This window comes from Thunnus albacares, chromosome 3, assembly GCF_914725855.1.
Source record: "Thunnus albacares chromosome 3, fThuAlb1.1, whole genome shotgun sequence".
Lineage (NCBI taxonomy): Eukaryota > Metazoa > Chordata > Actinopteri > Scombriformes > Scombridae > Thunnus > Thunnus albacares.
Genome location: NC_058108.1, coordinates 15,061,866 through 15,086,216, shown reverse-complemented (window position 1 = coordinate 15,086,216; position 24,351 = coordinate 15,061,866). Strand labels below are relative to the sequence as shown.

Here is a 24,351-nt window from a genome sequence, read left to right as displayed (position 1 = left end):
GTTATGTAACTCTGATAAATGAGGAAACCTCAGTTGGCTGCAGCCGCGAGGCTCGCTGTACAAGTGGTGAGGTCTCCCTCCTTCATGGCAGTTTGACTTTGTTGATCCAGTGATTCTGTTGTTTGACTTTACCTCAGTGTACCATGATTAGAGCAACGCAAATAAAAAAAAAAAAGAAGCTGGATTTGTTGTAGTCCAGCCAAGCTGAGGGCTGTCCCCTTGAACAAAACAAACACCCCCTTCAGAGCTTGAGAGCCATATGAAGTAACACAGCATCTGCAGGGGTTTATTACATAACAACAATCAAATGGAAGACACATATTTTGGAAACGGGTCACCTATTAGTGCTTGTGAAATTTAATAGTGATTTGTACATTTAAACAACGCTACACAATCATATCACTCGTATTCATTCTAAAGAGAACAAGGACTCATTAAGCACAGTTAGTTGAAGCCAGGAACACACTGGGATGATCACATCTTAAACTACAAGATCATATTTTGATCCACGTCCTAAAAATCAAACATGATTGATGTTATCGATGAGTGTTCTGATTGGTCGGAGGCTTCTAAAGGAGATTAGAGATTTGTCCGTGGTAATGAGGAGGAGTATGCATGGCTGAACCGGGATTATGATTGGTTCTGAGCGTTTATTAGTATATCAGTATCTTGGGAGAAAATAGTTTCACCTTTTAATGCAACTGTAGGTCATCCTCAGGTCAATGAAACATCTGAAAATGTCTTGGAAAATACAGTAAATAATATTCTATGTTGTTATTATTATATATTCAATGCATTTATTACAAGTCTTTGTGAAATATGTTTGTGCTGCACCTACATATGCATTGCATCTGCTTTACTATCCTGTAGAGTTTACTTTTTTTTAAATTATGACTTTTGTATTTTCATAACTTACTGAGAGCAGTATGTGTATTAGCAGTAGCAGTAATAACACAGAACTGCTTCACTGATATTCAAGCAGCTTCTCATCAAGTTTGAAGTCAATAACTTGAACTTTTTCCTCATTTGAGGAAATGTTCCATATCTAATGAGTTTTTCCAGCTGGATTCAAATACCCAACAATTGTTAAAGACATTAATATACTGTTACTGAACCATGCGTAAGCCTACTCTTTATTAGGCCTCCTATAATTGCTGAGGAGTGCCTCTTTAATCTTGTGTTCACTCGTGTCACTCTTCTTCTTCTTTACTTTTTCCTCTTCCGCTCCATCCAGCTCCAGGCATAACCTGCTCGACAAGCGTGTCTTAATGCGTAGCAGGGTTCAACTCTTCAACAATAGTCATTAAACTTGTGGATTAGCCCTGTTATTCACTTCAAACTCACTCACACACACACACTAAGTCACAGTGAGGCTAATGGTGAAACTGATTCTAACAGGAGCGGATGAGACGTTTGGTTGGTGGAGGGCTAGTTGAGGAGTTTGAGCCAGAGGAAGTCAGTTCAGTTTTAGAGGCTTCATGTCAAAGACAGTGGGCTGCTCTCTCTCTCTCTATGCCTGCCTGTAATGTAGGACAGTCTTTCACTCTGTGTCTTTCAGTCTATTTGCATGATAGAAGAAGAATTAGCTGGAGTGCAGTTATTGATTTAGAAAATAAATGACAGTAAGAAACCCACAAAATGAAAAAAATGTTCATCAATCAGCAGACAATAATACGGTAAGAAAAAAATACATATATAAAAGAAAAGAAAATTAAGAAAGAATTAGACGTCATTTATTATACAATTTCTTTTTAAAATTTTAAATAAGATAAGCTCTTGAAATAATTTGGCATTCCTTATCTTCTATACCTGAGGAAGTACAGGCCATGTTTAGTTTTGTAAAAAGCAAGGTGAGGATGGATGACCTGTATTATGAGAGTGAATATAAGAATGAATTTTAAGGAAGTTGCTGAAAGATGAAAGTGTCAAGAAGAGTGTTGCTCATGGGAGAATGTTGGGTAAATTAAAGAGTACGGTCAAGACCTGTTGTATGTGAAATATGCCCTCAGATAACTTCTGTTGTGATTTGGTGCTATATAAATAAAATTGACTTGACCTGACAAGAGTTGGAGCATTAAAAGTCTGTTTTTATTCTCAGGAGAAATATATGGATCTGATGTCAAGGGACTGTGCTTTTGAGAAAATCGCCCTCAAGAAAACACATAAAGAGCAAAATGAAATGACTTTTCATCAGGATGTGAGTTTGAATAGCGATGTTCCTAGACAGTCTGAAATGACCCAGTGAATGCCAGAGGGCAGCCGCCGTCTCCTTTTCAAGTCTGATCCCTGGTGTGCTGGAGTCATTTCCTCTACTATGGGTGTATTTCATCGGTCTGGTATTTTTGCACTGCTCTGCCCTCAGATTAGCTGTCAGTAAACATGTAAGAAGACGAAGATGAAGAGTTTCTATAGGTGATCCTCTTTTCTTCGGCTGCTGAACAGTGGTGGCCATCACTGTTCAATGTTAACTAGCAAGTTCTTTGCCTCTTGACTGAAAATGGACTTTTGATGACTTCCAACTAGAGGTGACGTGATATACCAGTATTGACAATAACCGTGACATTTAAAAAATGAAATGCTGAAATCATGTAAATAATCCAGCGCCTCTTCAATCATTTCCGTTTCTTTCTGTTCTTGCTTTGTCTCCCACACACACACACACACACACACACACACACACACACCTTGTGGATCTTTTGTTTGTCAGTTCATTGGGTTGCCTTTTCACTATCCATCAAGTCTAATTGTTTTTTTGTACACTTTTGTACAGTTATGGTTACAGACTGTCTCTCCACCTCCCTTTGGGGGGTTTTGGGGGGACTGTTGGACAAAAGAAAACATTTTTAACAACTGATGGCTAAATTGTGATTAGCATTTATCACTGTTCTCTGGTGTTTTGTTAGTCGCAATCCTAGAAAATACTGTGGATATACACTTTAAATAAATACTTAAATATCAAATGGCTTTAATACTACAGACTATCTCCCAACATGTCAGAAAAAACCACTAGGAGAGGTGTTGCTGCATAGCTAAGAGATGGAAAACAATGTCAGAAGCATGCATTAGTCCACTGTTTGTTACTGCTGACAAAAGGGTTCGACTCCAGTCTGAAGGACAGACAGATTTTTGCTACTAGATTCTCTGCATGATCCGAGCTCCTCCGATGAATCTGCTGCATTTTTGATACTAACAGTGACTCAGGTTGGCTGTTTGCCTGCTCTCAGACAGACCGGAGGTGAAGCTGACAGAGCAGCAGATTGTGTGTGTAAGTCGAGTGTTAATGAATATTTGATTAAGCAGAGCTGACTTCGCCACCTTCACCTCAGAATACCACATATCTGATGCTCAACTGGAAAACTGTCAGTCGACACTTGTGTCTCGAGCCTGCTTCATAGTTAATACAAGTGTGTGACGTACACAAGCTCTCTTCTTATATAGTGAGTAATGAGAGAAATGCTCCTTGTGTTATTGAATGTGCTGCTTGTGTAAACCCTGTAATCAAGCCTGTAAACCAAACCTAACAGTGGAAGTAAGGTGACAGGACTGTCAGACTGTCTCTCTGATTTGCTCCAACCGTCCCTCACATTATTGATTAGTGCAGAGGTCGACTGTAGGGATCATACAGCGAGGACATGCTGACAAGTCGTTATTATTCTGTCCACCCATTGTATTCTAAATGGGAGAATTCAGCACTTTATGATCCCGATAAAGACATTTATAGTGGTGTAAAACTTCTGCAGCAACAAGGAGGTTTACTCAGATGAAAAGAAATGATTGTAAGTGGTTGATGTCATCTAAGCTTGTCACAGGTAACTCTGCTCCTCTAAACACAGAAAGGTTGATAGATCCTGTTTCAGTGAGGTAACGGTTTCCTGAGTAGTTGAAGGCTGTAACCGTACGCCTCTTCTGTCTGTCTACCTGGAAGTGAGTCGACTCTCTCTGTGTCACCCAGGGGCCCTGCTGTCATTACTGGATAATGGAGATGGAGTGCTGTCCTGGATCTGATCGCCTTTATATAGCTGCTCCTCTCTTTTTCTCTTTGTCCCTGACCCACATACACACACACACATGCATACACACACACACACACACACACACACACACACACACACACACACACACACACATACAGCAGGTGTCAGTCTCACTCTTTGCATGCCACAGTGTTTGTGCACAAACATGGTAGGACTCTCTTTGCTCATATCGTCAGCCTGAACAGAATGTGGTTGGACTGTGCTATTTATTTGCTATTTTTTATTGATTTTGTACAGAAAGACGGCTTCCTGCTAAAGCTAGAAATCAGACTATCAAGGCTTTAGTTGATGATGTCATCAGTTGACTTTATGGAGTCTGTCATTCCACACTTAATTATTGCATATGTGTTTATGGTTTTATATCTTTTGGCTATGAAAATATTCTGCAAACTGCAACTGCAAAATGAGTTTGACCTGATGTGACAAGTGTTCACACCTATTTCACAAAGGTTTCTAAAGCTGTTTATCATCAAGACACACTGAGGAGTTTGTTCAGTCTGTGTGTTACCAGCCTTGTAGTTGCAGTCATTAATACACTAAATATAGTTCTTGGTTTTAGCCTGCAGAGGGCAGCCTTTCTCAACTCTTTTACCATGGAGCCACTTCTAGTCATGAATCAGTGTGCAGACAATGAGTTGTCTTGGCATCAAACATAATGACAGTTCAGTTGTATGAATTACAGTTGTCATTTACAATTCGGACAACTTTCAGAAATATGGATTGTCAACTAAATGTCTGTATGTACATATTTGGTAATTTTTTTTAGTGAACATTGTAGATCATATCATCAAAAAGTGGAGCCAGTGTGAGATGTATTAAATATGCAGTATGAAACATGTTCTGTACTCTTAATGCTCTTTATTACACAACCTCTCATTTTCTCCTCTCACAGCTGTCTGACTTGATCCCTCTGCTCACTAGCAGCACATTAGTAGCATTTAGAATGATCTCTACCTCTTTCTTATTGTTTTTTAGGTTTTGAACAGTTCGTTCAATCTGAGCAATTTGGGCAAAATGAATGAAATTTGTACAAAATACTGACATGATGTTTTCGGCATGTGTTCTTGTTTACCATGTTTGGGGCTAAATCAGGATAAGACATAGTAATAATACTAATAATCTTTATTTATAGAGCACTTTTCAAAATCCATGTCACAAAGGCAGCAAAATAAAACAAACAAATCATAAAATCATTGGGTTTTAAGTAAACAGATAAAAAACTATTCAGTGTATAAAAACCAGTTCAGTGTAAGAAAAAAACAAGAAATAAATAAAAGAAAGTTCAAAGATTAAAATCAGGAAAGGCTCTCTGATGGAAGTATGTTTTAAGAAGAAATCACTGACTGAGCTGACCCTGAGAGCCTCGGGGCCCTGACTGCAAACGCTCTGTCCCCTTTAGTTCTGGAACAGATAAAAGACCTCTGCCTGAGGATCTCAATGTACCAGCTGGTACGGTAGATGAGACACTGCATCAGACCTATAGCAGGGAGTAATCAGTAAGATCTTTTAAAATCAATTGTAAAACACACTGGGAGCCAGTGTAAAGAGGCTAAAACAGGAGTGATGTGATCATGTCTTGGTTCTGGTTAAAAGCCTGGCAGCTCAGATCTGTACAGTCTGGAGTCGATCAATAGATTTTTGGTTCAGGCAAGTAAAAAGGCTGTTGCAATAATCCAGGCGTGATGAGAAGAAGGCATGTAAAATGGTCTCTGTGTCTTTAAAAGTTAATATAGATCGTATTTTAATATTTCCAAGATGATAAAAACATGATTAAATTACTATCAAACCAAATGTCAAGATTCCTTGCAACAGGCTTGATATGATCCAATAGGGAACCAGCAGATGGCTGAATTTGTTTCATGATGACAAGGCAATGACTGTAGAAATGACATTAAGTCAATTGATTGATTGATATGTTGGTTTTTTATGAAACGTGCTTGTCTTTAACATTTATTTTTCCTTTCTTTTGCTATTTTTCAGATGTTTTGAACAACAGAGTCCCAAAAAATTTTGCATCGTGTCTTCAAATAGGATAGAAGGATCAGTCACAGGGCCCATAAGTGGATACTTTTCTAAATTACAGTTCTGCATTTGACAAGGAAGCGATGACTTGCAGCCCTTTTGGAAATACCGCAGCATTTTTGAGCTCTGTTTAAATTATATAAGTGGATGGACTGCAACTCTGTGACATACTAAAGATATTATGGGAACATGGATTGGAAAAACTGCCAACTCTGCCCTACGGAGAATGGATGGACATTTTATCAAATCTCAATATAAAGCGTATAAAAAGGTTCAGGAGTAAAGCTCAAATTATCATTCTGTAAATAGCATTTGTCTTTTTTTTTCCACAACCAGCATGAGAAGGCCGATGGTCAAGTAAAAGCCTGCACATCACAGATCAGAAGAAAGTTACAACATTGTACAGAGCGACTGACTCTCGGCCTTCCTGACCTGAAGATGAGTGTTTCTAAGCCTAGTGACATCTTCTCTGTCGGGGGGAAGAGTGGGTCCAGCATGACGCTTCCTCTTCACAGTGCAGGAGACCACAATGGGAATGCTTTCTCAATTTCCTCTTCTTCATCCTCCTCCTCCTCCTCCTCTTCCTCCTGCCTGGGGGAATTGTCTCCTGAGTCACTGCGGAGTCTGAGCAGCCTCAGTGGTGGCCGGACTGACAGCCCGCAGGATTATGACATGCTTGAGGTCACTCTGTTGACGACAGTTATGACCAAAACGGACGAAATGACAGATATTGTCATTTCAAAATGGTCACAAGAGGAGGAAAATAAACAAGATGATAATGATGATGTCTCAGTGGGAAAGATGCAGACGGTGACAGAACTGTCAGAATCCAACGACAACTCTACATCTGTTTACCTGGACGCCAACAGCAGCGAATACCACCAAGACACCTGGAACGACAATGACAACCTGACACTGGCCCTGTCCTTAACGACACATGGCGGTAGCCGTGGTAATAATCATGACCTCAGCAGTGGAAACAGCAACGGGAGAAGACGTGGCTCCTTAACTCCTGATTCAGATGCAACAGAAATCCCTGAAGATGACGATGAAGAGGAAGCTTTGTTTCTGTCAGTGAGCTCTGACGTGGATGTGCGGAGAACCGGCATGATCCTTACAAGCTCGAGCAGTCAGTCTAGCGAAGGCCCGCTGAACCCAGGTGACTCCGCTACGACGACTGAGCTCCAGACAGAGGGGGCTGTAGCTGCGAGTGTAGCCGATGACAAGAGGTCAGAGCAGGTGTTGGAAGTAGCCGAGGTCGCCTGTCCTCTGGATTCACCTGGGAAAAGCCAGACAGAGCCTTCTGCTTCTGAGGACCTTAGTGAACCCACCCAGATTTCACCTTCTACTCACTCTTCTACCAATCCAGTTCAAGATGCTAAAGAAGTCACCATTCCCCCACCTGAGGAAGCTGAAAGATATGCGGTGAGCTCCAAACCCGCCAACTCCAATACTAGCCAGCCAGCCAGAGCAGCAAAAACCAAACCAACCGCTGTGACTTCAGCTGCCCCCAAGACTGCGGCTTCCACAGCCATCAAAACCTCCAGTCTTGAGGCAAAGAGAGTTTCCAAACTGGACCTAAAAAATGTCAAGGCTAAAGTTGGATCTCGTTCCACCTCGTCCCCCCCTAAACCACATGGCCAGGTACTGTAGTATTATTGAAAAGCTTACATGTACCAGGCATTGTATAGTTGTCTTTACTGCAACATTTGTAATTCTAAACCTCTTTCTTCTTCTCAGCAGAACAAACCTGCTCCAGCTAACGGAAAGAAAGCTGTTCCTAGGAAGGAAGAAGTGCTTTCTAACGACGGGGGTAAAAGGCAAAGGTCATCTCCGGTCAAAGTGGCCGTGGTACTGAAACCCATCAGAGGAAGGAGCTGTAACCTCAAAACCAGCCACAAGACAGCAGCCAACGACTCTGCTCAGCCAGAGAAGAAGAGTGTGACCGTCAGTCGAACACTTTCAACCTCGACCAGCTCACTGGGCTCAGAGGTGGCTGAAGAAGGACCCCAGGACACACCCAGGAAGGCTGTCCAGGAGGTGCCTGATACCGTGGAGAACAAACATCCAAGTGAAGCTGCTGGTGAAGAGTCTGTGGAGGATCAAAAAGAGGGTACTGGAAAGGCTTTACCGACAGAGTCAGCTGTGGAGAAAACAAGGACTCCTAGCCGGGTGAGTACTATGAGCCTGTCTGAGTATGTTTAAACCTCCATTGCCTCAGGCTTGTGTGTTAAGTCACAGATGACATATTAAAATGATGTTTTTTTGCATTCAAATGCCAACAACAACCAGGAAACAGATCTGACTTAAGATGCAGGTTATGCATTATAGTCATTGTGAAATAGAGTAATAAGTAATAAGTGTTGCCATCAGCTGGAACATATCATTGATGATAGAACCTGGTAGTTGAGAGTGTGTGTATGTGTGTGTGGGGGGGGGGGGGGTCACTGGGTTTATTGGGTCTGTTAGTAATGTATAATTGGACATAAAAATATTCTCCAGCATAGGGAGACACGATATTGGATTTTTTGCCGATATGCCGATATTCCCAACTCACTGTGGCCGATTGCCGATACCGATACATGCACATATTTTTTTCCAGATGGCTGAGGAGACTATTATACATGCTAGCATAGATTGTACTAAGTATGATCAAGAAAGACAATATATGAAGGAAGCCTTAAAACTTTAATGAGAATTAATCTCTGGTCCACACTCCGGAGCAGAAGGTGGCGGGAATGCGCCTAATACGCTGGTTGCCAACTGCCGTTGTGAACCAAAAAGATTCATTTCATTTTAGAGTTTTTATTGGCCTATACCGATGACGTGCCGATAATATCGTGCCTCCCTACTCCAGCATGATTACTTTTTAATATGAGCCCAGGTTGTTGCAAAGTATTATTTATAAGTTCCGGTTTTGCAGCTAAATTGAAGTTAAATGGTATGTGCTCGAGCCGAGTACACTGGAGTCGAACATTTTCGATAACATTTGCAGATCAGAGGTAAGTAGGATGCAATAATTATGGAAATTATATTGCAAGCCTGGAAAATTAAATGAATAATGTTCTCATGCAAATCTGCTTTTTGTTAAATGGCATTGAGCTTTAACCGTCTGATGCCTTTAGCAGTGTTGTTGTTGTTGTTTACCAACATTTACATACACAGGAGACAAAGTCAGTGTAATTTAAAGAGTGCAGGGTGTTTTTAAATGAGGGAGTGGTAGGTGTACAGTATGTGTGCTCTTTCTTTGGTATGTGTTTTTAAAGATTTAGTGAGCCAGTGACAGGTTTTTAAACCTGCCCTAGCATATTCTCTCATGGGCAGCCTCAGGGGTTCTCTCAGCATAGGGTGTGTTTAAAACACGTCAACTGTGCTACACGCACACAGAGCAGCCTATACATGTACATTAGAGACAAACATGTACAAAAACTGCTGTGGAAGACAAGATGTTCTGAAAGGTTGTGATTAAGGTCAAACAAGGACGTTTTCAGGAAGTTAGGATCAACAAAACATAATATCTACCTCGCTTAGTTATGCAAACTGATAATGTCATCCATGATGATATGATATTCACATGTGATGCGGCATGTGTTAAGATGTCTACATGGTGGACAACTTAAACTAAACCATTTATTTTTATTGATATTCAAACAAATTATAAACTAAATCATAGACTTTCACTCTTCATCCTGTATTATTTAATATCACCAAACAGAGCATCAGTTAGGCCTAGTCGAGTTGCCAGCTAGCATGTCAACACATGATTTAGTCTGTATTGGTATGCTTCAGTAATCCATGGACTCAGCCTCTTGGCTTGGCTGAAAGGTCGAGGAGGCCATAAGCTACAAGAACACTCTGAAGTGTTTCATCTTTTCTGAATAAGCTCTGTGTTTGCTACTCTGTGATTTTGGGTGAGGAGGTGAAGGTGATAGGGCAAAAAAGTTTCTGAATGACAACATAAGCGCATCAAGGATCTTATCTGCAAATCCTTGCAGTTCCTGAAGTTGACATAAGAATCGACTTGTGAACAATCTGACAAGAAAATCTGTAGAAATGAATCCATGTTGGATTGATAGTACAAGAAATCTGACAGAAACAACATTTTTCCTCACTTTCCAAAGTCCCTGACCACTCTGTTAGCACAAATAGCTGAGCAATGACAACTGAGAAGAGTTTCTATAAGTTGAGTCTTTCCTCTGAAAAGACAGAGACAGACGCCAGACCCTCATCCACAAACTCACTCCATGTGTGCTGGTGTTTATAGAGTCAGAGGGGGAGGAACATGGAGGGGTGGGGGTGGGGGTAAGAGCCAGAGAGAAAAAAATTGGCCTGGTCAGAGCCTGGATTCTCAAGGGGAATGTACAACACAATAGCAATTTTTTTTTTTTTTTACCCCTCTTGTGGTTGTAGCACACTCCCAATTTTCCCTCCTCCCCCTCTTTCCTTCTCTCTCTTTTCCTCCTCCCCTCGTCTCAACACACACACTCTCTCCCTCACTCCTCCCCTCTGCTCCTTCACTGCCTCCCTCGCTTCCCTCTGTCCACATTTCTGACTCTGAGCGGGGAATGGCTAACACCATGGTCTCGGTGCGCAGCTCCGAGCTGGGGCCCCTTGGCTGGGACTCTGTCACTAAACGTCAGCTCTTCCTACAGAAAGTCTCCTCCAAACTGGGGCCCAATGCCAGGCAGCAGGCGAGAGGCACCAGAGCGGATAAGGGGCCCTCAGAACCAGCTCCACCTCCAGGCTCAGGGACTGGACCTCCAGGACAGGGGAGCTCTGGGCCCAGGCAAGCCCAGACTGATGTCTCCAAGTTGGGAGAGAGTGGACAGAGCACCGGGGGTGGATCTCCAACAAGAGTGAGACAGAGCCTAAGTCAGAGCCAGGGTGAGTCAACATGTCTTTATGTAAAGACACACAAACATGAACTATTTCAGTACACACACACATTTACTTCATGAAACCTAAAACATAAACACACAACAGCATGCTGCACGTGCACTTCTCAACAACACACTTCTCAGCTTTTCTATGTGAAGACTCTCTCTCTACCTTCCAGGCATGCAGACTCATGTGTCAGTCGGTGTGTGTGTGTGTGTATGTGTATGTGTGTGTGTGTAATGGAAGAAAAATTCTGGTTCGTCTCTGCAGCAGACTCAGGAAATGAGCAGGCTGACACGGCAGGGCTGCGAGTTAAAATGCCTTCCACATACCACCACACCACACATACACACTGTTTGGCAGGCCCTAACACACACACACACCGTTGTGCGATTTCCACACTTTGTCACATACAGTGAGCAAGTTGCTGACGGACAGGCATGTTCTGTTAATGTCTGCTGTAAGTGTGTGTGTGTGTGTGTGTGTGTGTGCGCGCAGCTGGTGAATTAAGTTCGCCTCCTGCTCATGTGCGTTTTAACTGCAGTGTTGCATAAGAGCAGAACTCTCTGTCTTTAAATCTTTATCTTTAATCTCTGTCTGCATTTATACTGCAGTTCACCAACTATAACTGGACACTAGGATTCTGTTTGTGTGTGTGTGTGTGTGTTTGTGTGTATGCAGACTAATTGTACCCTCGACTTCCCTGTTTGTCTTCAGAGGAAGTTAAAGAACACATGGGTAACATTTTTCTCTTTCATGCTTTTTTCCCTTTTTCTCCGTCATCCTCTCTTTTTGTTTTTCTCCTCTTTTTCTCTTTTTTTTTCTCCAGGGAATTTCAGGCTGCTGTTTGTTTCCTGTCTGTCGCATTGTGTGTGTGTGTGTGTGTACCAGCAAAGTGATTTGAATTGAATGGTGAAATGGGGAGGACTGTTCGCGTCATGTCAGTCACATCCTGATATTGTTGCCTTAACTCTGTGTGTGTGTGTGTGTGTGCTGCTGGTGATGAGACACTGTTGAGACACTCAACTTAAACATGGTGTCCACTGTCTGGTGTCAAGTGGCTTGTAATTCCACTCTTGTGTTTGTGTGTTTGTGTGTTTGTGTGTGTGTGTGTGTGTGCATGTGTAACTTGACCCTTGTTTTTCATAATCACTGAGCTGCAGTGTGTCATTTACATAGCGGAAAATACTTATGTGCATATTGTGTGTGTCTGTGGGTGAAATGTATGTGTGTGTGTCAAACCAGATCTTTCTCCTCATAAAGGTCACATTCTGATGGACAAAAGACGGTCTGTCCTCTTTGCTGATACACAGGAACAAACGGATGCCTCTTGACCTCAGACTAAGATCGCCATCAATGGATTCTTTTGAATATATGTGTGTGTGTGTGTGTGTGTGTGTGTGTGTGTGTGTGTCTCAGCATTTGGCCATTTTGAATTTGGTCCTGACCAGATTACTTACAAATATTTTCCATTCCAGGTTTAATCTCTTTACAGTTAAATCTCCTTGTAAGATAAAGAAAAGTCTCCAAAATGATGGCAACCTGACCAGCCCACATTTATCAAGGGGTCAGTTTGGGGTCAGGTCTCGCTTTAGCAGTACAACCCTTTCCAATACAGTAGATTATCTCGTTGGTTTACTTATCTGTCAAGTGATGAGATGCAGATGCGCGCTTTGCAGTTAACTTGAACAGTTCGGTGTTTGCCGTTTGACCACATGGACCCTAACCCTTATAGTTGTGTCTCCTGTTCACTGTGCTGATTCATGCTTTCACTTTTGAGTTTGAGTGTGGTTAGGTACTCCACAACAGTGAACTGTTGAGTGACAACAACGCGCAGCACTAGTCATGTTGCACACAATATTGTTAGAAAGCAGGGGGCTGATATCCTCAGAGCAGGAGTATTTACTAGGGGTGTGCCCGAATACAAATATGTTATTCGGCAAAGCACAAATAGTGGGTTTTTTTTACGAATATTTGTTTAATACAAATATTTAAAAAATGATTTGTTTTCGGGAAGAAAAAAACACCCATGTCAAATACCAGCACGCAGGTCGGTTACATCACTATCTCAGTCTTTCTTCTTCTGCTCTGTTGTTACATCTATCAGCAGGTCTCAACAAGGTGAGACACATCCACCCGCTAGGTTGTTTATTCATGAACACTTATTGTAAGACTTTAATTTTCTAAATTTAAAAGCATAATAACAGGATTTTTAAGCCTCTTTCGACTTTTATTTGAATACAAATAATTTTGCTGCCTCAACAAATACAGATTCAAATACAAATAGTGGGCTCTCTGCACATAACTAGTATTTACGCCGAGGCAGTTTGCATTTGCTCCAACGAATTCTCAAACAAATTATTATGATCCACAGACCACAGAATAATGGGAATATGACAGTCTTCTCTGAATATGATAGAATTGATAACTTGGTGTTGTAATGTTGAATGAAATAGTTGTTTGTACCAATAATGGTAGCAGCATCACACTGAATATTTAGCTCCCTTTTATATTTTTGTGGAAGTTACATAAGTATGCCAGGGTCATGCAGTTGAGAGCAGGACATACTTGAATTATCAAAATCTCGTTATTGTGTTTATGTGCCTGCGTCGGCTCGGGCAACTGACATTTGAGGCCGTTTAGAAGCATTTACGAGCTACGCTGTTTCAAAAATAAACTCAGGAGACAAACAATAAGCAGAAATGTTCGGTTTCTCGCATTGTAATGTCGCTCAGCTGCTGATTCTTTAGACTCAGGTGCTAAGTTAGAGTTTGGTCTTGAGTTTATGGTTAAAATGAGGTTAATTTAATTAGGTCACTTAAAGGACCTGAATAGTGTGTTTTTTTTTTTTTATGTGTACATGTGTGTTTTTGTGTATCAACAGTAAGCACGAGGCAGATCTATAGTGAGCCAGCTCTTAACAAACATTGATTTCTTAGGTAACAGAATCCAGCTGCTTTCCTCTGGCTGGCGTTTCATCAGAACTGAAACCAAACGAAGCCAGATGTTTCCTGCTGGCTTCAGTCGCAGTACAAGTTTTACTGCTGCTCTACCTTCATCAACAGAGACTCTGTGTGTGTGTGTGTCTGTTAATGTGAGGTAATGTAATTGTGGTGAACACATGTAAACCCTTTTCCCTCTCTTTATAACAACCCTTTTTTTTTTTTTGCAATTCTTTGTGAGGCTTTCTCTCTCTCTCTCTCTCTCTCTCTCTCTCCCTCTCTCTCTCCATCTTTGCCAGACAAGACCAATGTTTGTGAGAAAGTCTGTGAAGTTTTGAATGAAACTTTAATAATCTCTGTGGATAAATGAGGTTGTTATAGCGCAGCAACAAAAATAAGATAGAAATAGTAGAGCAGTTTTAGTTTTAAACATACAAAAGCGACTGTATTGAATACAAATATATGAATTAAATGAATTTACAGCATATGCACAAAATATCAATATGTGTAAATGTGTCATTTAGGAGAAAATGATTCTGCAACACAGTGAGACTCCCTTGAAATCCAAAGAGAGGGAGGATGACTTACTGTATATCTCACCTTATACAGTATAGTCATCAGTATGTCCATAGGCCCGTGTGTTTAAATAGGCGCAGGGACAGTTTCAGCCTCACGTCAACTTTGAGAATAGGCACAGAGAGTCTAAATGTCTAATATTAGATGAGATTTATTCTCATGCTTCAGATAGAAGAGCTGTGATTTAGGGTCCTGTCACTGCAGACGACTGTTGAAGTCCTGTTCCTATGTGAAGATAGTTAGTCCTTAAACTGTAACGTGTCACAGTGTCTGCTGTGTTTATCCCAGAATACTGAATGATTCCCGAATGAAATTTGAAGACACCAAAATCCTTTTTCTTTAAGTCAGAAAGTTAAACACACTTCAGAGGTGGGAGATTGTGGGTCTGCATCATGGACACATGAATTATTTTACTGACTATTTTCTCATCTATTAACAGTGAAATAGAGATCTCTTGTCTTGTTTGTCGCGCTTTTGTTCGTCTCTTTCTGCCTTTTCTTTTGTCGCAGTCTTTTGTCCTTACCTCACCCACTCAAACCCACTGGCTCGTTCACTGACATACATACACACACTCTCTCTCTCTCACTCTCACACACACACACACACACACACACACACACACACACACACACACACACTCTCACTCACTTCCTAGCATCTCATGTCCCTGGTTTGGTGTGAAGAGGAAGGCATCATGGCTCTCAGGGGGAATTAATTCTCCTTTGCTCTTAGGAAAGAATGTGTGATTCAGTCCACAAAAATGATGAGAGTTTGAGACGTTGTGTTGTACATTTCCATAAGAACTTCACTCTCTGCTGCTGCTTAAGTTCTCTGGATACCCACAAAAGACCCATTCAGTATTTTTTTTTGAAGACTTTGAGTTATAGATGGAAATTTAGCATTTTGCTGGGTTAAAGTTGTCTTGTTTGCCTTGAAATATGAATGACACATCTGAAAGGCTAGATTCAGCTTTTTTTTTTTTTTCTTCTTTTTTTTTTAAACAATTGTTATAGAGATATAATAGGACCAAGGCCTAATATTATGACTGCTGTCATTGATGATTGTGGATGTTTTCTATCTGTGTTGAACAATAATCATTTAATTGTCACACTCATACATTTTCTTAACAACTAAAGTACCCATAATCCTCACCAATTCATGGTTAATCTGTGTTGGGCCTGTAATGATGAATAACGCCAATTCATGGTTTTCTATCTCTCTCTCTCTTTCAGGTATCCCTAAACCTCGCACCACCACAGAGCGAGCATCTGCATTGGCTGCCCCGGGCCCCGCAACATCCAACTCCAAATCGACAGCCAATCAGCAGCCACCATCAGGGTCTGCGGGACGACCTGCTGCACCCGCTGCGTCAAAGCTTCCTGTTAAAGGATTACCCACAAGCCTCAGCTCCTCGTCTCTGGGAAGCAACGAGAACAATGGAGCCACAAGCAAAGGTGACGATGGTGTGTGTGTGTGTGTGTGTGTGTGTGTGTGCGGGTGTGTGTGTGTGTGCGCGTGTGTGGGTGCGTGTGCGGGTGGGTAAGAAAACTCATCTGAAATGTACACACATTGTATCTCCAGAGGTAGTTTTCTTTGGTGTGGTTTCCCTCTCAGTGCTGACTTAACTTCCTTCTCTTTCCACTAACAGTTTGAGTTTCTCACACACACACACACACACACACACACACACACACTCTCTCTCTCTCTCACTCACTAGCAAGAGAATCAGTCCCCGTCATTGTCCGGAGTTGCTCTTTCCCACAAGTAGCACACATCGGGAGATTGTCCGTGTCAGACGCGTTGTCACCTACTGGAAATATTCTGTTTGGTTTAGGCGATGGGTGGCGCCTGGGTAGAGCGTGCAGGAGGCAGGACACGACTCCGAAAGTATGCTATGAAATCAGTGTTTTGTTTACAACACATCAAAGACGGCAGATGAGGCTAAGGACGAATCAATACTACATGTACTTCAACGTATCCGCAATATTAACGGAAAAGCGGAAAGCAATATACAGGCTTGAATGTTTGTATTCTTCCGGTTGGTTTCACGCCAACAGTGACCTGCTGTATTCACACATGGGCTCAGCCGGACATTACATGGAATTTATACTAGGCAGCTGGCAGGTTAAAAGTCTGTTTAATGTCCTTTCCAACTGATTCGGACATTTTTCGCTCTCACATACAGCTCCTCAGGGTAATATCTAGATAAGTTCAGGGTCGCATGTGTAAATGGGACTATATACACACACACACTCACCTATAATATATACAATCAGCAGCTAAAAGTGTACTGACACTCTTGTACAAACAGGCTGTTAGAGTGAAATATACGATCAGTTCCCCCCTCACTGATCACACCGTCATCACCACCGCTCGCCCCAGGGATTCAGTGAGTGAGTGTGTGTGTGTGTGTGTGTGTGTGTGTGTGAGAGAGAGAGAGAGAGGGAGAGAAAGAGAGAATGTATGTGCACAGTAATATTCCCTCTTTCCTCTGTGGAGGTCAAAGAGCACATCTGGTCAGGATTCAGAGCACAGGCGGTGTGTATGTATGTGTTATGCACACTCAGGACGAAGACGGAGCTTCAGTGTTTTAAGTGTAGCTATCATTTTTTATCTAGTGAACAGTTCGGATATGTTTTATGTGCTTGTGCATGATTAAATTAAGATTCAGTTAAGATAAATAATTGTACATCATCGGCTGGTCCTGTGGGGGTGTGTGTGTGTGTGTACGTGCGTTGTCTGCAGCGCTATTCTTTCAAGGGCAAATCCACCTTACACTAACTCTTAATATCTGATGTACTCGACATTCCTGGACTCTTTTTATTGTTTGGTGTATTTTCTTAATTCTGGAGATAAAAGCCAAATGTAGACGATGTTTGACTTACTGTGTCAGGTTTTAGTCTCAGTCCTTCAGATCCAAAGAGATAGAGCCTGTTTCCAGATTCACCACTGTGCAATGATGTTTAACTCTAATTTTATTGTTCCCAAAGGGGAAACATGTCTCGCAGCCAAACACACACTAAGCATAACGCAGATACAACATAATAAAATACATGAAACATTTTATGAAAATATGTAAAAACAAACCACGCAAGCTCAAGTTAAACAATAGGAACATCCATCTACACCATCCAAGCCAATCATCCACGTCAACATCATTACCCATCAATTGTATATGGACAGTCTGACTCATCATGGCAGTGTGAGAAGAAGAAGAGGGATTATTTCTCAACCTGTTAGACCTGGTTTTTGGTGCTCTGAATGTCAGCTCAGAGGGCTGGAATCTTAAAGTCTGCCTTCAAAGGATAAAGAAAACATGTTACAGTGACTCAAGCCTTTTGAAATCGCTTTATTGTGTAAAATGTGAGACAGGCCAGGCAGTTAAAACACCAATGATTCAGTCATAAAGAGAGACATCTTTAGTAGAAGAAGCAGAGTGTTTTAAACCAACAGACACTAGACCAGTTTCTGCTTTTGACTTTGACTGTGGGTCTGACAAACTTCAGATAGAAGAAGAGTTCATGGGTGGCAAACTGTCCTGAGTAGGACTAATTTGCTATGTATTCTGGGTAAATTATTCATGGTTGTTTGGACTACAGCTTTCAACTCTGTTCACTCCAGCAGATAATCACTGTGATTACAAAAGCTGTAAGGACATTTTAATGGAAAATATTATTAAAAATCCATCCATTCTCTGCTCATTAATCAGAATTTGCTTTTACTGTAACCATGACAACACAGCTGTAAGTTGTTTGAGAGCCTGGAGATGTTTTGGTGGCTAACCTTTTTAAGGTTAAGATTAAGATAAGTAAGTTTTGTGCCGCTGTCTAACTTGTATTAGAATACTATAAGCACAGAAATAAGAGCTAATGAAACCAGCACCAGTATGACTCTACACTCTACAGTCCAGGCAAGGTCTCTGGAAAAAATGAATAAAAGTGGCAAGTTATGTTTCAAAAGTGTGCAACAAAGAAGTACTGAGATTTTTTTTTTTTTTAACAGTCATGTTTTAGTATTTCTAAAATGTGCTTGTATATATTTAGGAATTGGAAAATGTTCCTTTCAATGCTTTTCTTCTGTTGCATTCCACTGTGGCAAAGATCTCCACAATTTTCTCATTTGACCTTTCTGCTTTGCTGTTTATAGTTTCAACCAACCCTTACTAACACCCCCCCCCCCCCCCCCCCCCCCCAAAAAAAAAAGAACCATTGACTAAAGTCTGTGAGATGCAGTCAAAGGCTCCGAAAAAAAGCTAGTAAGTGAACTTTGAGTTAAGATAACTTGGCACACAGAAACATTTAACATTTGTTAAATGTAGAGAAAATTGAGACTTCAGCCTCACAGGTTTTCTCCTCTCCTTCTCACACATCACATTACAGTGCTGGTTAGAGATCACTCGGTCGTTATGGTAACCGGATTACATTTGAGATGCCTAGTTCCCATGGTAATATGAAGGTTCTGTATTTAGTTGCGTCAGAGAGGAGCATCAGTGTAGTACACAGCCACACAGTTAGATTTGTATGTGTTTTGCCATTTTATAAACACATAAAGTAATGATTCTCATTTTACGGTTAGTGAGTCAACTTTGTGTCTCTTTGAGAAAAAGGTTGACTCCAGTTTCATCCACCTTTTGATATAAAACAGTTTGGTTGATCATAGATTGATTAAACAGTTGATGACAAAGGATATTGTGTGTAATTATTAACATAGGTTTCAGTAGAAAATACAGTATTAGTGTCCAGTTATGGCTTAAATACAGTATAAAATCAGGCAGCAAACACTAAGCAGTATTTTATTTTTTGGTATGGAAAGGGTCAGATTTACATAGAACATATTCACACAAATGACATTTTCCTCTGTGGCTTCTCCACAGGCTTCATCTGCTCCTCCGTGTCATGCAGTGCCACATGAACATTGTTGTTGTGTTTCTGCAAGTCTGGATCAGTTTTTATAATTGCAGAGAATAAAAAGAAGTAAAAATAATCTTGCAAGGAAGGCTGCCAAAGCACACAACAACAGAACTTACTCCTTTCTGCTGTTTGTTAGCTGAAAACTGCCGAGGTCTGTGTAAAACCACATGTATGCCGTCACATGTTTCGATTTGCTTTTACACTCTATCTGGTTCATCTGACTTAATAAAATCAGAAGAGATACAGTAAGTGAGCTGTATGTGTGAACAGGGTGATAGAAACACACACATGTACATAATCCTTCTTTTAGATCAACACCAGTAGATTGACATCACACACATCCTTAAATACACACACCCCCAGACACACCTGGAACAGATGTGAATGGTATCTAATGAGGAAGATGTCGATGTTACCCAAAAATCTCTGATTAACATGACTGATGTCTGTAGTCATGACTCAACACCCAACACCAGCTCAACACCCTGCCCCAACAGTAACAACAACAACACAAACACACACCTCACACACAGACATCAGATAAAACCCCCATGCTTTCATTCCTATGGTCTCATTGGTACAAATGGGGCGAAACTACCACCAGATAAGTTGCTGGGCAGCCGTTAAAGAGCTTCATAATCAGCCCCCTAATCTTATCTCTTCCTAATTAAAGAAACCCCTGTGGGGGTTGATATTGCTGTGTAGTACTGCTGTCCCTACTCCCACACACATCACCACAGTTTACTGTTCAGTAAACAGTAAAGTAAGTTAGGGAGAAGTTTGGGCTTGATGATAATGTAAAGGTTTGTTCATGATTGCAGAGTCTTATGAACAGAGGAAACAAGATTCAGCAAACGTTCCACTTCCACTTTTTGTCCTACCATTCATACAAATGATTCTTAGTGTTTTAATATCTCCCGTTTCTTCTCTCCTTCAGCCCCTCCATCATCTCTCGGAGCTCCAGCACCAACAGGGACCAAGCCAGACGAGCGGCCCAGCCGAATCACTCTTCCCGCGGGCAGCCAGAGCGCGGCAAAGCTCACCAGCTCGAGCGCCACAGCTCCCCCCTCCACCAGTACTCCCGGTGACGCAGTTAGCGCTAACAGCAACGGTGTCACTGCTGCTCCGAAGCCTCCTGCAATGCGGAGCAGAGCTCTGTCACTGCAAGCCAGGACCACGGCTACAGGTGAGAGTGTGTCTGTACCCAAATCCTTTCATACCAAACAAATGTATTAACTGCGTCACATGTGAGAGTGGTGATACTGACTGGACCGGATCAGTTTAATGAAAGTCAAATATGTGTCTGATGCACAACATAATTGAACAGTGTAATCAGCACTCTTAGTTGTTGCATTGAAAGAAGAAAGTTCTTTGTCATGATCATTAGCAGATGAATCAGCGACACGGTTTCACTCTCATTAGCAGGTCGTTCATCAGCCATGATTGTTTTTACTTGTTCAGTGAGAATCAGATGGGGTTTTTGATGTCAGGGCTGTACATTCATCTTTTTATTTGGGACAGAGACTGTTTCATGTTCATCAAAGGACTCTGTGTGTTTCAGTTTCTCCATTGAGAAAAGTTGTTGTTCTCTTTTTCAACATTTAACTGTCAGCAGATTTTACTTCCTGCCATTCGGGGCGACGTTGTCGATACCGCAAGTTTGCAGTTTGTTTTAAAAACACACCGAGCAGAACTAATAACCAATAAAGCAACGGGAGAAGTGGAAAAAGAAGAAAATATCTTTTATTTGGCAGAATAACATCATCAACAAGACAAGTAAATGAACAGCTGAACCCAAGTACTAATGGTTTTGTAGGATGGATGCAGTGTAGATGCATATTTCTAAAGAAAATGTCAATTAAAACCCATTTTCACATTTTTGCTGTATTTTTAATGAATATATATAGTTAAGATTGACTTAAAAATCCATGAAAACTATTAAGAATAGATTTGTTTTAATGTTTCTTGCATGCTTTGTATAGTAAATGTGTGTATTTTTGAATCTGAGAAAGAGAGTGTGACTGCGTTAAAGGTGCAAACGACTCTGCAACTTCCCCTCTACTTATAATAAATACTAGTCAGCAGGTAAAGGCTTTGTAACACACACTACTTCAGTCCCTTTTCTTCACACAACAGGAGAGAAACGTCAAACAAATAGACAGCTGTTTCAGCGGTCTATCCCGTCTGGGTCAGGGATTGGATAATGTGATCCTATTACACAGGGAACAGAAAGAACAGAGAGGGAGTGAGAGAAATTATAACTCCAGCTGAGCAGTTAGCTGTTTAACATTTAAAGAGTGAGGATTGAAGGAAAACAAAAAGAAGACGGTTGAAGATAGAACAACTTCCCGGTCGTAATCCAGCTTCTATCTTAGTTGTTGATGTCTCAGGGTGACTGAGGTGGACTTACTTTCACAATTCCAGCTGCCTTAACTGCGACAGGTCAACGTTCGAGCATCAGCGTCCCCGGCCCTGTGAGGGAAACACAAGCGTCTGCCATGGGCTTTGACTTCTTCTGCATCCTCTCCACAGGTTTGAAGGCCCCGTCGGTCACCAGCCACATCACAGCCAAGACAGCAGCCGCCAATCAAACAGCAGCAAAGACAACTTCTGCTGCCAATCAGGGGCTGATAAAGCAGGCGTCCCAGTATCCCTTGCAAAGAAGCGGCTCAGCGAGACTCAGTCGACTGAACAACTCAGGTGAGGAAGCGTGAGAGGCTGTTTGTAAGGGTTTGTGAGTCCTGTTACCTGTTTGTGTTGGCAAGGAGAGATGTTTGTGTGTAAAAGGCTGCAGGTGTGTCTAAACCGCATTAATCCCAGGAGGTTTGGCAGTAGCTACAATGGCAAACATCCAGATATCACAGCTACTGTGCGTGTTTTGTGTGTGTGTTGATGTGCACCATGAAAGTGTTGAAAGGAGGTCACCAGTTAGCTGTTAACTTATTTTTTCTGTTATTCTGTGTTTTGACAGAACAGCTCTATGTTCTGTACCAAATGTGAACATGTTGCTGTTAACTGTCTGCCCTCTGTTCATTTGGCACTAGCACTGGCTTTGGCTGTGACCTCATATAAGAGTTCAAATGATATGGCTCTTAGAAATCCGATGCCTTCATCTTCTGGCTAATGTCTTCTCATAGATGACCTTTATTGATCAATTCTGCAATAAATACGTAATTAGTCTGCCTGATATTAGAGGTTTATTTTAAAGCAACACTGTAAAATAATTGTAACATATTTGCTTGAGGATGTGTTCTAGTTTCACATTATGGACCATCAGTCCTGAAGCTCACATGAAAAGACGGCAACTCATGTCCTTGACATGCAAGTGTTGAAAAGCTTTAGGGTTAACAGTTTCACCACAGTGTCTGACTCATTTGTTAGCAACCATTTTTATTTGGTTAACCATGTGCAAGACAAGTCTGGTGTGCAGTCACTAGCTGTGCCGTCACAACTTTTAATCTCTGTGTGTGTGTGTGTGTGTGTATCAGTTTGAATGAGCAAAATTGAGATCACTTGAGATTGTGCTATTAATCCTCAACCACACTGCTGGATGTTTATTGTTCTGCACACACAAACACACATTTGGACTAACTGACTACAACTCACACCCTGGAAGCTTATACAAACATAATCATCATCTCTCTGCAGTCTCTGTAATTATTCTACTGATCATGACACACACACACACACACACACACTTGATCTATGAATTTAGAGTGGAACCAGGTTTGCATCTCAGCAATACTTAAATTGGATTAAATCTTAAGTGTGCCGATAACACTTGTTTACTGTTTGAATTTGACCCACAGTAATGTGCAGGAAATGACCAAGTTCAACATTTCATACTTTTGATGTCGTGTCATTTCAAATCTTAAAGCAGCTCTAGAAGCAAATTTTATTTGATATCAAGACAGTGTTTCAACAAGTAATGCAAGTAGCAGACATAAAATATGTGACATTACAGACGATGTCTTAATGTTGGTGTGTGAAATGCGCTGGTCGTTATAGAGCCTGTAAGTACTGCTGGTTTCCTCCGTGCGGGCCTTGTGAAGCCGGGGCCTGTGGTTGCAGCCTTCCCAAATGTGGTGGCTCTGGTCTGGGCCCGGGCGCCTGGCTGCCTCCCCTCTGTGGCCGGTCCTGGAAGTCCCTCTGTGGCCTGTGGGGAGCCGCTAGTCACAGACATGCTGTCACCCTCGTGATGGCTTAACCGCCACACACACACACACACACACACACACACACACACACACACACACACACACACACACACAGAAGAAGGCAGCCCCACACATGCATTTGATTCATACACCTCTCTCTCTCTCATTCACACACACCACAGCAGCCCTCAGGCGACAGTGGTTAGCAGCGCGGGCTTTTAAAGCTCTCAGTGGCTGTCTTTAGCTCTTTTTGTCTCTATTGAACATGGACTTTATTGATTCTGGCTTACACACACACACACACACACACACACACACACACACACACACACACACACACACACACACACACACACACACATAGCGCTCAGGTTTTATTGTCCATGTCTTGTGCTCTCAGGGGACTATTTATGTGTCATGGCTGAGTTGTAATTTTGTAATTTTTGAATTCTGATTTGAAGTTGTAGAGTCATTTCTCTCTCTTGTATTGTATGCACTGTACAGGGTGAGTTTTAAGCCAATTAAAGCTGCTGCAGGCAAGATTTTAGTGTAAAAATGCAACCATCTTATCAACTTCAATCACAGAGTAGAGCTGCAGTAAAGAAAAGCGTGTCATACCCACCAGTCGAGTCAAACTAAACAAGATTACTGGCTCCGCGCTACATTTACCTCTTGCTGCCATGTGGGGCTGCCAGTGTGCAAAGCTACAAGCTGCAGCTGTAAGTGACCAACTGTCTTGTCTGAGTGACCACCTTGTTTCTGGAAAGTACACCATGTGATAGTAATCCAATAATGATGTGATGGTTTTACTGAGCCAAGTTTGAAATAAGCA

The 24,351-nt window shown here is 41.6% G+C and overlaps 1 protein-coding gene across 7 annotated transcripts in view; it reads left to right on the top strand.

The window, feature by feature from the left end:
- Nucleotides 1-24,351, top strand: part of LOC122979284 (microtubule-associated tumor suppressor 1 homolog) — a 67,439-nt gene that overhangs the window by 15,364 nt on the left and 27,724 nt on the right. For 6 of the 7 annotated variants that reach the window (XM_044346620.1, XM_044346625.1, XM_044346619.1 and 3 more), the window contains 6 exons: nucleotides 6,015-7,700; nucleotides 7,797-8,228; nucleotides 10,709-10,940; nucleotides 15,685-15,906; nucleotides 20,300-20,548; nucleotides 21,895-22,062. In XM_044346620.1, the coding sequence (XP_044202555.1) occupies nucleotides 6,495-7,700; nucleotides 7,797-8,228; nucleotides 10,709-10,940; nucleotides 15,685-15,906; nucleotides 20,300-20,548; nucleotides 21,895-22,062 (2,509 nt within the window). In that variant the 5' untranslated portion in view covers nucleotides 6,015-6,494. The remainder of the gene's footprint in view (nucleotides 1-6,014; nucleotides 7,701-7,796; nucleotides 8,229-10,708; nucleotides 10,941-15,684; nucleotides 15,907-20,299; nucleotides 20,549-21,894; nucleotides 22,063-24,351) is intronic. The other variant, XM_044346624.1, reaches the window with a different exon arrangement.